At 36.1% G+C, this 12,560-nt stretch overlaps 1 protein-coding gene across 2 annotated transcripts in view; it reads left to right on the forward strand.

The window, feature by feature from the left end:
• The window catches only part of PPM1A (protein phosphatase, Mg2+/Mn2+ dependent 1A), a 48,961-nt gene that overhangs the window by 24,946 nt on the left and 11,455 nt on the right, over positions 1 to 12,560 (forward strand). For both annotated transcript variants that reach the window (XM_015071830.3, XM_027065847.2), the window contains exons 2-3: positions 9,302 to 10,155; positions 12,361 to 12,478. In XM_015071830.3, the coding sequence (XP_014927316.1) occupies positions 9,302 to 10,155; positions 12,361 to 12,478 (972 nt within the window). The remainder of the gene's footprint in view (positions 1 to 9,301; positions 10,156 to 12,360; positions 12,479 to 12,560) is intronic.

The following is a 12,560-nucleotide window of genomic DNA, read 5'->3' on the forward strand; positions in this document are numbered from 1 at the left end:
ATATTCTTATAATAAAATAAGCTAAAGAAAAAATGTTAAAAAACTCATAAGAAAGAGAAAATACATTTATAGTACTGTACTGTATTTATAAAAAGGAAATCTGTGTATAAGTGGACCTGTGCAGATCATTAATGAAAAACCCAGCCACGCAAACATATACTTTCTATGGTTTAAAACTAAGCTCATCTCTATGACTTGTCATTATCTCTTAAGTAATCTCCTTCTTAAGGGTCACCTGTATTTGCTTAGCATATTTTGCCCACCCCAAAGTCCTCTATATTATGACATCTCCATTACTGAGTTTCTGGTCTTGATTAATCTCTTGGTGACATCATTTTGGCTTTAAATAGGTTGTTCATGAATGGTACATGGATGATACTTGTTTAATGCTGTCATAGTTGATGATACCTTTTCTATTACCTTCACATATAAATGCCAGCTTTGCTGGGTATAGAATTCTGGGAATATTCCCCTTTACTCTCAACATGTATAGGCATGACTTCATTATTGCATATCATGTGACAAGTTTGAGGCCAGCCTGATTTGCTTTTGTTTTTTGGTATGTTTCACTTTTCTGAATTTGTATATTCTTGAAATTCATTATCAAATTATACTTTGGTGTTGGTCATTTCTACTAAAATTATCTAGTATTTGATGAACATTTTAAATCATCAAATTTTCCCTCAGTTTAGGATTAATTTCTCTTTTCTTTGAAGTTTATTCTCCAGTATTTGATTTTCTTTTTATAATGTACTAATTAAATTGTTGGATCTACATTCTTTGTATCTTTAATCTACCCACTTTCATCTCTTTATTCTTATCTGCATACGGGATGATTTTTCTCCTGTTTTGAATTTTACCCCTTGCAGGTTGTTTTCTATAGGTTTTCTCCTCATTATTGTTTTTCATGCCATTTAAAATACTACAATAATTTTTGCCTCTTAAATTTTTCCTTAGCTCTATTAATACTTTTTATACTCTAGTTTCTTACTTTTCATACATGTTTGTTTGTTCTCTTACCGCTAGTTTCTTATTTTTCATACACGTTTGTTCTCTTACCGATCTAGAGGGCACAAGTCCAAAATCATTTGCAGTGGGCCAGAGTCAAGGTGTTGGCAGGAATGTGTTCACTCTGGAGGCTTTAGGGAAGAATGCAGCATTCCTTGGATTGTAGCCATATATCACTGTAATCTTCAGTGCCAGCATCTTCAAATCTCTCTTTGCTCTATCTTCACATCACTTCTCTGTGACAATTCTTCCACTGTCTTTCTCTTACAAGGACCCTTGTGATTGCATTTAGGGACCCCAGTATAATCCAAAATAATTACCCCATTGCAAGTTTCTTAACACACCTGCAAAGATTTTCCAAATAACGTAATATTTATAGGATTTGGACCTGGTATCGTTGGAAGCCATTATTCAGCCTATTACAGATATATTTTGTTTTGCTACATTGAGATGAGGTGACCACTCATGAAATAACAGATTAGAGTTCATCCTCATGGATTATATGCTGTTACCATCATAGTAGATATTGTCCTCTTTATCAAATGATACAAGCTCAGATACCGTGTGGTCAATAAAAAGTAGTAGGAACTCTGAAGAACGCATGTTGTTCAGGAAGGGGCTAACCATAAATGTGAAGGTCAAATTCAGGCTACCAGCTTGTAGTCCTACAACTGTTGGTGACTGTTTTTCCCTTTTTTCTTTTTTTGTTTTTTGTTTGAATTTGGTTTTGGTTTTTGTGTGTTTTCTTTTTTCATTCTCTACAAGTTGATTTTTCTGTTATAAAATAATCTTTGTCTCATAACCTTCATCTTGGTATTGAGAATAAAAGTTTTTAAATAGGATTCATCAGCGTGGTTTTAGATTGAAGTATTAATTTACTAATGCCATTTACCTAAGTATTCCTAAAACTTTAGGCTTCTCACTTCTACATTTCTTAATGTAGAATTACCTTGTTCTGAGAATGGTATATCTTTCACTTAATTTATCAATGTTTATTTATCAATGAAGAGAGTTAGAAATTAAGTGAAAGGATTTGTCCAAAGTCACATATTGGATACATCCATAACTTTTCAGTTTAATCTTATGAAAGGTATTTCCATTTACAGACATAAAACGGGTGTCTCCTTATTATTAAATTGGATAAGTGGCCAATTTCTCAAGTTCTTTTTACTTTATGTACAGGATTTTGTTTTTCTAGATTATTTTTAAGAAGGAGATTACTTAAGAGATAATGACAAGTCATAGAGATGAACTTAGTTTTAAACCATAGAAAGTATATGTTTGCGTGGCTGGGTTTTTCATTAATAAAGTATGAGTGTATACTTTGAGTCCTTGTGTATCTGTTCTGTTTCCCTTTCCTCCTATGTACATTAATAATAGTTTCAAAGCCAGCATAAAATGAGAAAAGGGCTTAGGTTTAAGCCTTGAATGTCAACATTTAATGGTTTGGAAGATGAAGATGGGTCTGCAAAGGGAACAAGGATGGAAAAGCTAAGGGCAGGAGGAAAGCTGGGAGTGTGTAGCCTCTTGAAAAACCAGTGGGAAATTGGAAGAGGGAGTGTTGAAAGCTTTTGTAAGAAATCAATCAAATGAGGACTAAAAATGTCCATTGTAATAAGCAACTTGGAGAAGTTTATTTTGGTGGAATGGTCAGACAACAGTGTAGAGAGCATCAATACTTGTTTTTAAGAAGATGAACTGCAAAGGGAAGAAAAAGGCAGACGAGTAGCTAGAGGGGCAGGAGTCACGTAAAGACTTATTAGTAATGGGTGGCATTTGAGTATCTTTTTTTTTTTTTAATTTTTTTTTTAACGTTTATTTATTTTTGAGGCAGAGAGAGACAGAGCATGAACAGGGGAGGGTCAGAGAGAGAGTGAGACACAGAATCTGAAGCAGGCTCCAGGCTCCGAGCTGTCAGCACAGAGCCCAACGCGGGGCTCGAACTCACCATGAGATCATGACCTGAGCCGAAGTCGGAAGCTCAACCGACTGAGCCACCCATGCGCCCCTTGAGTATCTTTAAAAGTTGTAATCCAGGGGCACCTGGGTGGCTCAGTCAGTTAAGCGTCTGACTTTGGTTCAGGTCATGATCTCGCGGTTTGTGGGTTCGAGCCCCGCGTCAGACTTTGTGCTGACAGTTCAGAGCCTGGAGCCTGCTTCAGAGGCTGTGTGTGTGTGTGTGTCTCTCTGCCTCTCCCCGACTCACACACTGTCTCTCTCTCAAAAATAAATAAACGTTAAAAAAAAAAAAAAGTTGTACTCCAATTGAAAGAGAGAGGTTGAATATAAAGAGGATAATAGTGTAAGGTTCCAGAGAAGACATGTAAGTAGTCTAAGATTCCTTTGAAGCATGGGCTTTAAAGCTCTAGTAGAGGGATTTATGTTAAGTGAGAGCATAGAGTCCTCTTTTGTAACAGAAAGGTATGAGGATAGGATGGGTATAGATATGGGTGGGTTTGTATGTTTGGAATTAACAAGATGAGGAAAGACCTGAGTTCTAAAAGAATTTCTTGAGGTGATCTCATGTATAGGTTTGTTTTTTCTGTAGTCTCTGATTGGCTATTCATTGAAATTTTTAGTTCAATAATAGTTTTTCATTTCCATGAACCTACTTTCAGAGTGCCTTTTGTTTTTTTGTTTTTTTAATTGACAGCCTGCAGTTTTTATTCATTCAGTGACCTCTCATACCTTGTATGTTGATGGGTAGTTTCCAATTTGGAGCTAATGAATATTGAGGTACTCCCATTCTCCCTGTAACTTGTGAATCTTTAAAAATATATCCCCTAACTTTTCTTTGCTCATATGTTATTAAGCCTGAGTATTTGAGATTTGCTTTGCCAGAAATTTAATTGTTCACTGTTGTTTTCTCTCTGTCCCAGACAAAAAAAACAAAAAAAACCGAAGTTTAGATTTCTTGCCTTTTTTCCTTTTCTCTTTACCTTTCCTTTTGTTTGTTTGTTTGTTTGTTTTGGTCATTTATCTTTGGTAGGATAGAAGGTTAGAAGACAAGTTAGAATAGGCAGAGGAAGAAATGGCACTTAAGGAAGTTTCAGCTTTATTCTCTGACAGCCTCCCCTGCCTATGTGCTTTGTGTTTTGTCTTTAAAAAGCCTATGTTTCTTTGGCGCCTGTGGGGCTTAGTCAGTTAAGCGTCCGACTTCTGCTCAGGTCATGATCTCATGGTCGTGAGTTCGAGCCCCATGTGGGATTCTGTGTTGACAGCTCAGAGCCTGGAGCCTGCTTCAGATTCTGTGTCTCCCTTTCTGCTCCTCCCCTCCTCAAACTCTGTCTCTTTCTCTCTCTCTAAAAAAAATAAACATTAATAAAAATAAAAAGTCTATGTTTTTAGGTTTCCATTATTTCATTTGCAAGTACACAGGATAGCATGTGTAGAATTGGAGTAAAAGTCCAAAACCTAGGTCCTATTTCTCAGCCTTTACTGCAGAACTAGCTTTGTGGCCTTGAGCAAATCATTCTATTTCTTGGTGCCTTCTCATTTGTAAAATAGGTTTGGACAGATAATTTCTAACTTTTGGCTCTGATGAGTTATACAAGTTAATCAAAATCAAATTTGTAAATATAAATATGTGTGATCATTTTTTAAAGTAAATGAGATGAGAAATTTCAGACTCCCAATGAGAGAAAAATTATCCAAAGATTAACTTTTTTCCCTCAAATTGGTAAAAAGTTTTTTCATGTATGTATGTATGTATTTATTTATTTTGAGAGAGAGAGAGCAGGAGAGGGGGAGAGAGAGCAGGAGAGGGGCAGAGAGAGAGGGAGAAGGAGAGAGAATCTTCTACAGGCTCCATGCCCAGCATGGAGCCCAACAACATGGAACTCTACCCAGGGCTCGATCTCATGACTGTGAGATCCTGACCTGAGCCAAAATCAAGAGTTGGCCACTTACTCCACCGAACCACTCAGGCGCCCCTCATGCACTTATTTATCATTACATAGATAATTTTGAGGTGACTGCCTTGTATTACAAAATATAATTTATGAATTACCATGTCTCATAGTGTAGGAAGGTAAAAGTAGTTTGTGTACCCTAAATTATCCTTTATAGCAGATATACGTCCACAAGGAATCTGTGTTTCTTTATTGAACCCCAGTTGTGGAATATATTGCTTAATATTCTGTTATTTAGTAAATGTGCATTTCCAGGGTCAGCTGAGCATTTGTCCTCTTCTTTGACAAAATCTATAAGCATTAGTGGGCAATGTAGAATATGCTAAATATTTGGTAGTGGTAGAGGGTTTACTTCCCATATCTCACTGCAAATGACTTGAATTTTGCCATGTTTTATACACTGCTACCAGTTAGTGTTCCATTTTTTCCCGCTTCCCCCAAGGAGCTTCTAATCTTTCTTGTATATAATCCCTCTGGATCCCCCCTAATCTTTAAAATATAATTTCTTCACATTGTTTACATATGTGTATTTTGACCTCTGTGTATGGAGCCCACTTACTATGTGTCCATAAGTAAACAAAAAAACCACAGTTTTTTTATTAAAAGACTACCCAAACGGTCACTTGAAAAACTCTTGTTTCTGGACTAATATGTTGCTTAAGGATCTTAACAGTTGAATATATAGAGCTTTTATGGGGAGGAGGGGAGGATTTATGAGCAGATTAAACCAAATGACAAGGTTTATTAATAGTTTATGCTGTCATTATAAGATCAGTTTTTCTTAATAAAAGCCAATGGATGGACTTTAATGAATTATTTCCTGGCTCGGCCTTAGAATTTTTCAGTTTAGGAGTTAGTTTTTAAAAAGACAAAAAATATTCACCAAATTTTCTGATTATATCAAAGATGAATACAGTCTTGTGATTGTCATAGTACTGTTTTGAAAAGTTCAGATCAACTGATAAGCTAGTGTTGTGGTGAGATCTAGTCAGCATGTGTGCAGAGTAGATTTAAGATGAGGTGAGGGGCACCTAGGTGGCTCAGTCAGGTGAGCATCTGACTCTTGATTTTTGGCTCAGGCCATGATCTCACAGTTAGTGAGATCAAGCCCCTCCTTGGACTCTGAGCATTGAACCTGCTTGGGATTCTCTCCTTGTCTCTCTGCCCCTCTCCCACACTCACTAGTGCTCTCTCTCAAATAAATAAACATAAAAAAAAGATGAGGTGAGAACTAGAATTTCTCTCAGAAACTAGCTTAAGCTTTCATTGGCATATTGAATCCCCTTGGAATTTACTATTTCTAGATTTATGCCATTTTAATAATTTGACTACATAATTAGTAAGTAGTCCACTTCTGGAAGATGATTATGTAAACATAGTATTTATAAGAAAATATATTTCTGGTATTAATTTACATAACCATCTGCTGTATTTATGTAGCTATTGTTAGCTGCTTCACTAGGATTCTACAAATTACTCAAAATTCCAGGAGGTAAGATTTCTAAATTGCCTGTTTTTGCTATGTGAAAGTCCAACCACAAAACTTTGAATGTGTCCTTGACCCATATTTTTATATTTATGATAGAGCAGGACCTAAAATTTTATCAGATGGTTGACTTGGTTTGTTACATTTTTACATTTCTAACATGTATATTTCAAACATATATATTTCAACATATATATGTTAGAATATATATTCTAACGTATATTTCAAAAGTTTGGGTTTTGTTTTTAGAACTTTTACCCTATTTGTCTTCAAAAAATTATTTACTTTGTAATTTCATACATATATATCTGGAAAATAACTATTGGACTTTTCTATAAAAGAGTATTTCCCTTTTAGGTAATATCAGAATCTAGATGTGACTGTGTATGTCAGAATGTAGTAATAATTAAATACTTGTTTGCTGAGTGCCTCATTTAAACCTCAAAGCAACATTCAGAGGTAAGTATAAATGTGTCCATTGTATAGAGAAGAAATGCTAGATTAGTAAATATCAAACATCTTAACTATATCTCCCTCCTCCCCTTTAGCTTAGCTAAAGGAATTGAGGTACAGAAATGAGGCAAATTGCTGTTGACTTTCAGCAGATGACTTAACTTTATGATGACTCAATCATCATCTAATCACATACCTATCTAGGCGTCCCATCTAATCTTTTCTATGGATACGCAGATGCCTAGGTTCCAACCCTGCCCTGGAAATTCTGATTTGTTAATTGTTATTTTTCAAAAGGTCCACAGGTAATTCTTTTGTACATCTATTATCAAGACCATTGCCTTAGTAAAATGGTACTTCAGAGTCAGGCTTGAATTAGAGTCCTGATTCCTCTAAACTTAATCAGTTGAGTGACCTTGGCCAAGTCCTTTAGTCTCATTAAGATTCATCTATAAAGTGAAGGTATTATTACTCACTTTAGAGAGTTGTTGAGAATGAATGAATGATTCTTAAACGTTGTCTGCTATTAAGGTGTCATCGTTATGTTATCCTTTGTCCAGTCAAAACACTCACCCTTGTCATGATATGTATCAAGTTGGTATCTGGTAATCTGATGAATATGAGCATAAGGAATAAATGGCTAGTTTTCATTATTTACCTTCATTAGCGGAATTGTAATAAGGGACAGAGGAGTAGGCAGGAGATTGTTTTATCACACCAATCAGTCATACTTCTCTCTTGTGTATTACTTTGGCCTTGATAGGGAAAGAAGGGGAAAAAGGTTACTGGAAACTATTACCTTCCTGAGGAGTTATTCTTTCCCTTTCTCTCCCATCTTCTTCTGAAAACTTAGCATCACTGGCATCATCAATCCTTTAGTCTCATAACTGCATCCTGATGTACCTAGGTACTTTTCCCTTCCCCCTACTTCCCCTCCCCCCTTTACCTCTATTAAATTTCGTTCTATCCTTTGTTCAGATTGGTTTGAATTGAGTTGTGACTTATTTGATGACTTGCACCCCAAGTCTCTGCATTCCTAGGCTATTACTCAAGTAGAGGTCGACCTAAATTCTAACCCACTGTCTCCCTGTGTTGTCTGGGCCCATTCCAGACCAGGGTTTGTAGTTACTGGTTCTTGGGAAAGGATTAGATTAGCTAAGCCTTCAGGCTTGTCCACATGGCTGTTTCTAGACCCTCTAATCTCCTTTACTATTTATAACTAAGGGTCATAGAGTATAATAATAATGATACATGTTATTACCATTAAATTAATACATCAGTAGATTATAGTAGGTTGATTTTGTTCTGTGTAACAAGCTTTGCTATATGTATGATAATTGCTTTGCACTTTGACAGTTGAGGCTGTACTACTTATAGTAATTTAATAACTTAATGGCTTTGTCAAAGACTGAAAAACCTATGGAAATGGTAGAATTTGCACTAAGCTTTAAAAGATGGATGTACTTTTCTCAATAAGTAGGGAGGAGGGGAAGGGGATTCCAGTTAGGGGAACTAACATGAGCAAAGGCTTGAAGGAGTGTGCAAATTTGGACCATTGTGAGTAGATCATTTTTTACTTTTTCAGAGAGTTCATGTAGTAGCAATAAAACTATAGGTAGTTCAGAATTAAACTGGAAAATCCTGAATCTTCAACCAAGATGTTTGAATTAGTAGGCTTTTGGTATGTTGTGAATTCATTTGGCTTTTTCTTGATTAATATACACATACAACTTAGTTCTGAGATTTCCTAAGAGATTCACCTGTTTATTGCATTCTTAAACACTTGGCCTGGCTCTAATAAGCTGATGACTACTGCCAGATCTCCTTGCTACCTCAAATGGTTGAGCCTCATGGGGGCAGTGTCAGGTCAGCTGCCTTTATCCTGATGCTTTAGTTCTGTTTGCCTGGTTCTAAGCTGTGCCTGATCAGCCTTTCCCCCAACTCTTTCCTGTTAATCTCCAGGTTCCACATCAGCAACACAATGTCTGCTTATAAGAGTTGTGATTTCTAAATCTCTCTCTTTTTTTTAAGTAAACCCTATGCCCAACGTACGGCCTGAACTCACGACCCAGTGACTGAGCCAATCAGCTGGGCATCTAAGAGTTGTGATTGCCTGGGTGCCTGGGTGGCTCATTTGGTTAAGTGTCCCATTCTTGGTTTTGGCTCAGGTCATGATGTTGAGGTCTGTGAGTTCGAACACCAATGCGGTTCGAGCCCCAGTCCTCTGTGCTGGCAGTGCAAAGCCTGCTTGGGATTCTTTCTCTCCCTCTCTCTCTCTGCCCCTCCCCTGCTCTTGCTGTCTCTCTCATAATAAATAAACTTTTTTTTAAAAAGTTGTGATTTCTTATTTAAAGGTTTGTCTCCTTCACTCTTAAAAAGGTTGTTGGATATGTATTTTGTGTGTGAGATAGTTATTAACTTTCCTGTTTCTCTTCCTTTGCAGACCTAGAATATCAAGACATAATGGGAGCATTTTTAGACAAGCCAAAGATGGAAAAACATAATGCCCAGGGGCAGGGTAATGGGTTGCGATATGGGCTAAGCAGCATGCAAGGTTGGCGAGTTGAAATGGAGGATGCACATACGGCTGTGATCGGTTTGCCAAGTGGACTTGAAACATGGTCATTCTTTGCTGTGTATGATGGGCATGCTGGTTCTCAGGTTGCCAAATACTGCTGTGAGCATTTGCTAGATCACATCACCAATAACCAGGATTTTAAAGGGTCTGCAGGAGCACCTTCTGTGGAAAATGTAAAGAATGGAATCAGAACAGGTTTTCTGGAGATTGATGAACACATGAGAGTTATGTCAGAGAAGAAACATGGTGCAGATAGAAGTGGGTCAACAGCTGTGGGTGTCTTAATTTCTCCTCAACATACTTATTTCATTAACTGTGGAGACTCGAGAGGTTTACTTTGTAGGAACAGGAAAGTTCACTTCTTCACACAAGATCACAAACCAAGTAATCCGCTGGAAAAAGAACGAATTCAGAATGCAGGTGGTTCTGTAATGATTCAGCGTGTGAATGGCTCTCTGGCTGTATCGAGGGCCCTTGGGGACTTTGATTACAAATGTGTCCATGGAAAAGGTCCTACAGAGCAGCTTGTCTCACCAGAGCCTGAAGTCCATGATATTGAAAGATCTGAAGAAGATGATCAGTTCATTATCCTTGCATGTGATGGTATTTGGGATGTTATGGGAAATGAAGAGCTCTGTGATTTTGTAAGATCCAGACTTGAAGTCACTGATGACCTTGAGAAAGTTTGCAATGAAGTAGTCGACACCTGTTTGTATAAGGTAGCTAGACTTTCTTTTAAAAGATAAAAATGATTTTATGTCATCTTAATTATTACTCTAGTATATAATCATTTTAGAAACTATAGTTCTCAGAAATAAGTTTTTGGCACAAAAACTGCAGGATACTCTTTACCAATTAGGAAAATTTAGGAACATTTTTTAGAAATAAATTACCAAATATGCAAGAGTTATGATCTGAATGGTCTTTTACTAACCATTACTACTTGAGTCTTTCAGTATTGTGGAAGATTATCAAAGGCAAAAAGATCACATCAGAGTGCATGTTTTAAAAGGAAAGGGAGGGTTAGGCCTTTGTCTATAATTGAAAAGCATTTTAGAATTTTAATATTTTATTTTTATCATGTGATATCTCAGTATACTCATGGATGTACTTTGAGACTATGGTGTAATGAATCTGTAGCACCAGCAAAGAATTTAGTGATCATTGGTGTAATGTAATAAGAATAGCCTTGGACATGGAGTCAGAAGAACTTGGTCTGAGACTATGACTTCAGGTAAGCTATTTAAGCTGTGTGGAAAAAATCAGTTTCTATCATTGTAAAAAAGGTAAGAGAGATTATTATACTGTCACTGGGGTTGTTGGGGAGGATCAAAAGGGGTAATATACATAGATGAGCCAGGTCAGCCCCTTTATTTTACAGGTGAAGAAGCTGAAGCAAGAGGAAGCACACTTAAGAGTCAGGCCTTGAATCAGGCTTACCTCTGTTACTTTTGTACTCTACAGCCTTGGACAAAGTGTTCAACCTTTCTCAGCTTTTGAATGGAGATCATAGTATCTAACTCACAGGGCTATTGAGGAATTAAATTTTTTGTCAGTAGTGTTCATTAACTAATTCTTTGATTTTTTTTCCCTCCCAGCAAATGTTGATTTTATAAAACTCTCTGAGGCTACATATTTGATTTTCTTCCAACGTGCAGAAAATGAAAGTCGTCTAATGTTCTGTGTAGTTTTATAAGCATACTGCCAGCTCTACCTAAAATCTTAATTAAAATCTGATCATACTTAGAAATCAGGTTTATGTAACATCCAATACAAATCAAGTTTATGTAACATCCAACACATGTTACAAAAAATCAGTAGAGCAACAACTTAATAGTGCACACTGTTAATTTCTGAATTTGATGAGAGGCGAACAATGATGAACAGTGATGCTTGTGTTTTTTTGTCCCTTTTAGTATGCATAAAAGTAGTATCCATTTGTTGGTCTTATTCTGTAGCTCTTGAGAATTAAGTAGTTGTTAGCTAAATTCAAAGCTGTTTTCTTGAGAGAATTATCACATTCAGAAAATAGTAAATTATGACTCAGCTTCCACTTATTTCTTCTGCATTCCACTCCATTTTAAAAATTATTCAGTACCTTATCATTTGCCACATTTTATACTGTTTTTCTCCAAGATTCTTTTTAATATTAAATTCTTTGTATGGTTTGCTTAAACTAATGTTATAAGGTCAGTTTTCCCATACAGAGGCATCAAATACTTAACATGTAAAAGTTAACTCCAGTTCCCAATAGGAAGAGGAGTATGGGGAGGCTACCATTGATTCAAGTTTTTTAATTATAACATTTTGAATACCTGGGTGTCTTTAAAAGTTAATGTACTTCCTAAAAAGTCAGTTGTTTTTAACTTATGAAAGTTAAAAACTGTTTTATAAACTATATACATGTATTTTTACTTTTAATTTCATGTTTCTATTATGAAGCAAGTTAATTAGCCCATAATTTATTATGATTCATTTTAAATATAAATTTGTCAAGCATACATGTAACTACAGATCAAATCCTCTTGTAAGGAATACCACTAGAATTTTCTGTTTTGTTGAGTGAGTATGTTCATGTATTCGGGTTAGGTATCACTGCAAGTTAAGTAGGCCACCAGTAGTAAATGTTCGGCAATATTTTTTTTTATAGCATTTAAAAAAATTATTGTTGCAGTGGAGGTTAACCTGTAGTGTTTCTTCTGTCTTTTGGAGTGTTAGTTATACTGTATACCATACATACTATTATGTGTATGGCGGGGGGGGGGGTGCCTCTCCACATATGCGTATTTTTTTCTCCTTAAAAACCATATGTGTATATGTTTTACTAGAACAAGTATAATTAAAATTGTCGTGGCTATAAAGATTCTCAAAGCTTTAAAGAACAAGAAGAAAGCATAATATTTCTCAAACTTTTTTCTTCCTAGGGAAGTCGAGACAACATGAGTGTGATATTGATCTGTTTTCCAAATGCACCCAAAGTATCACCAGAAGCAGTGAAGAAGGAGGCAGAATTGGACAAGTACCTGGAAAGCAGAGTAGAAGGTGGATCATTTAACAAAAAATAAGTAGCTTTCTTAAAGAAAAACCTCAACACAATCAAACTTTAATATTTTAGCTTTTAGAC

Source organism: Acinonyx jubatus, chromosome B3 (genome assembly GCF_027475565.1).
Source record: "Acinonyx jubatus isolate Ajub_Pintada_27869175 chromosome B3, VMU_Ajub_asm_v1.0, whole genome shotgun sequence".
Taxonomy (NCBI): domain Eukaryota; kingdom Metazoa; phylum Chordata; class Mammalia; order Carnivora; family Felidae; genus Acinonyx; species Acinonyx jubatus.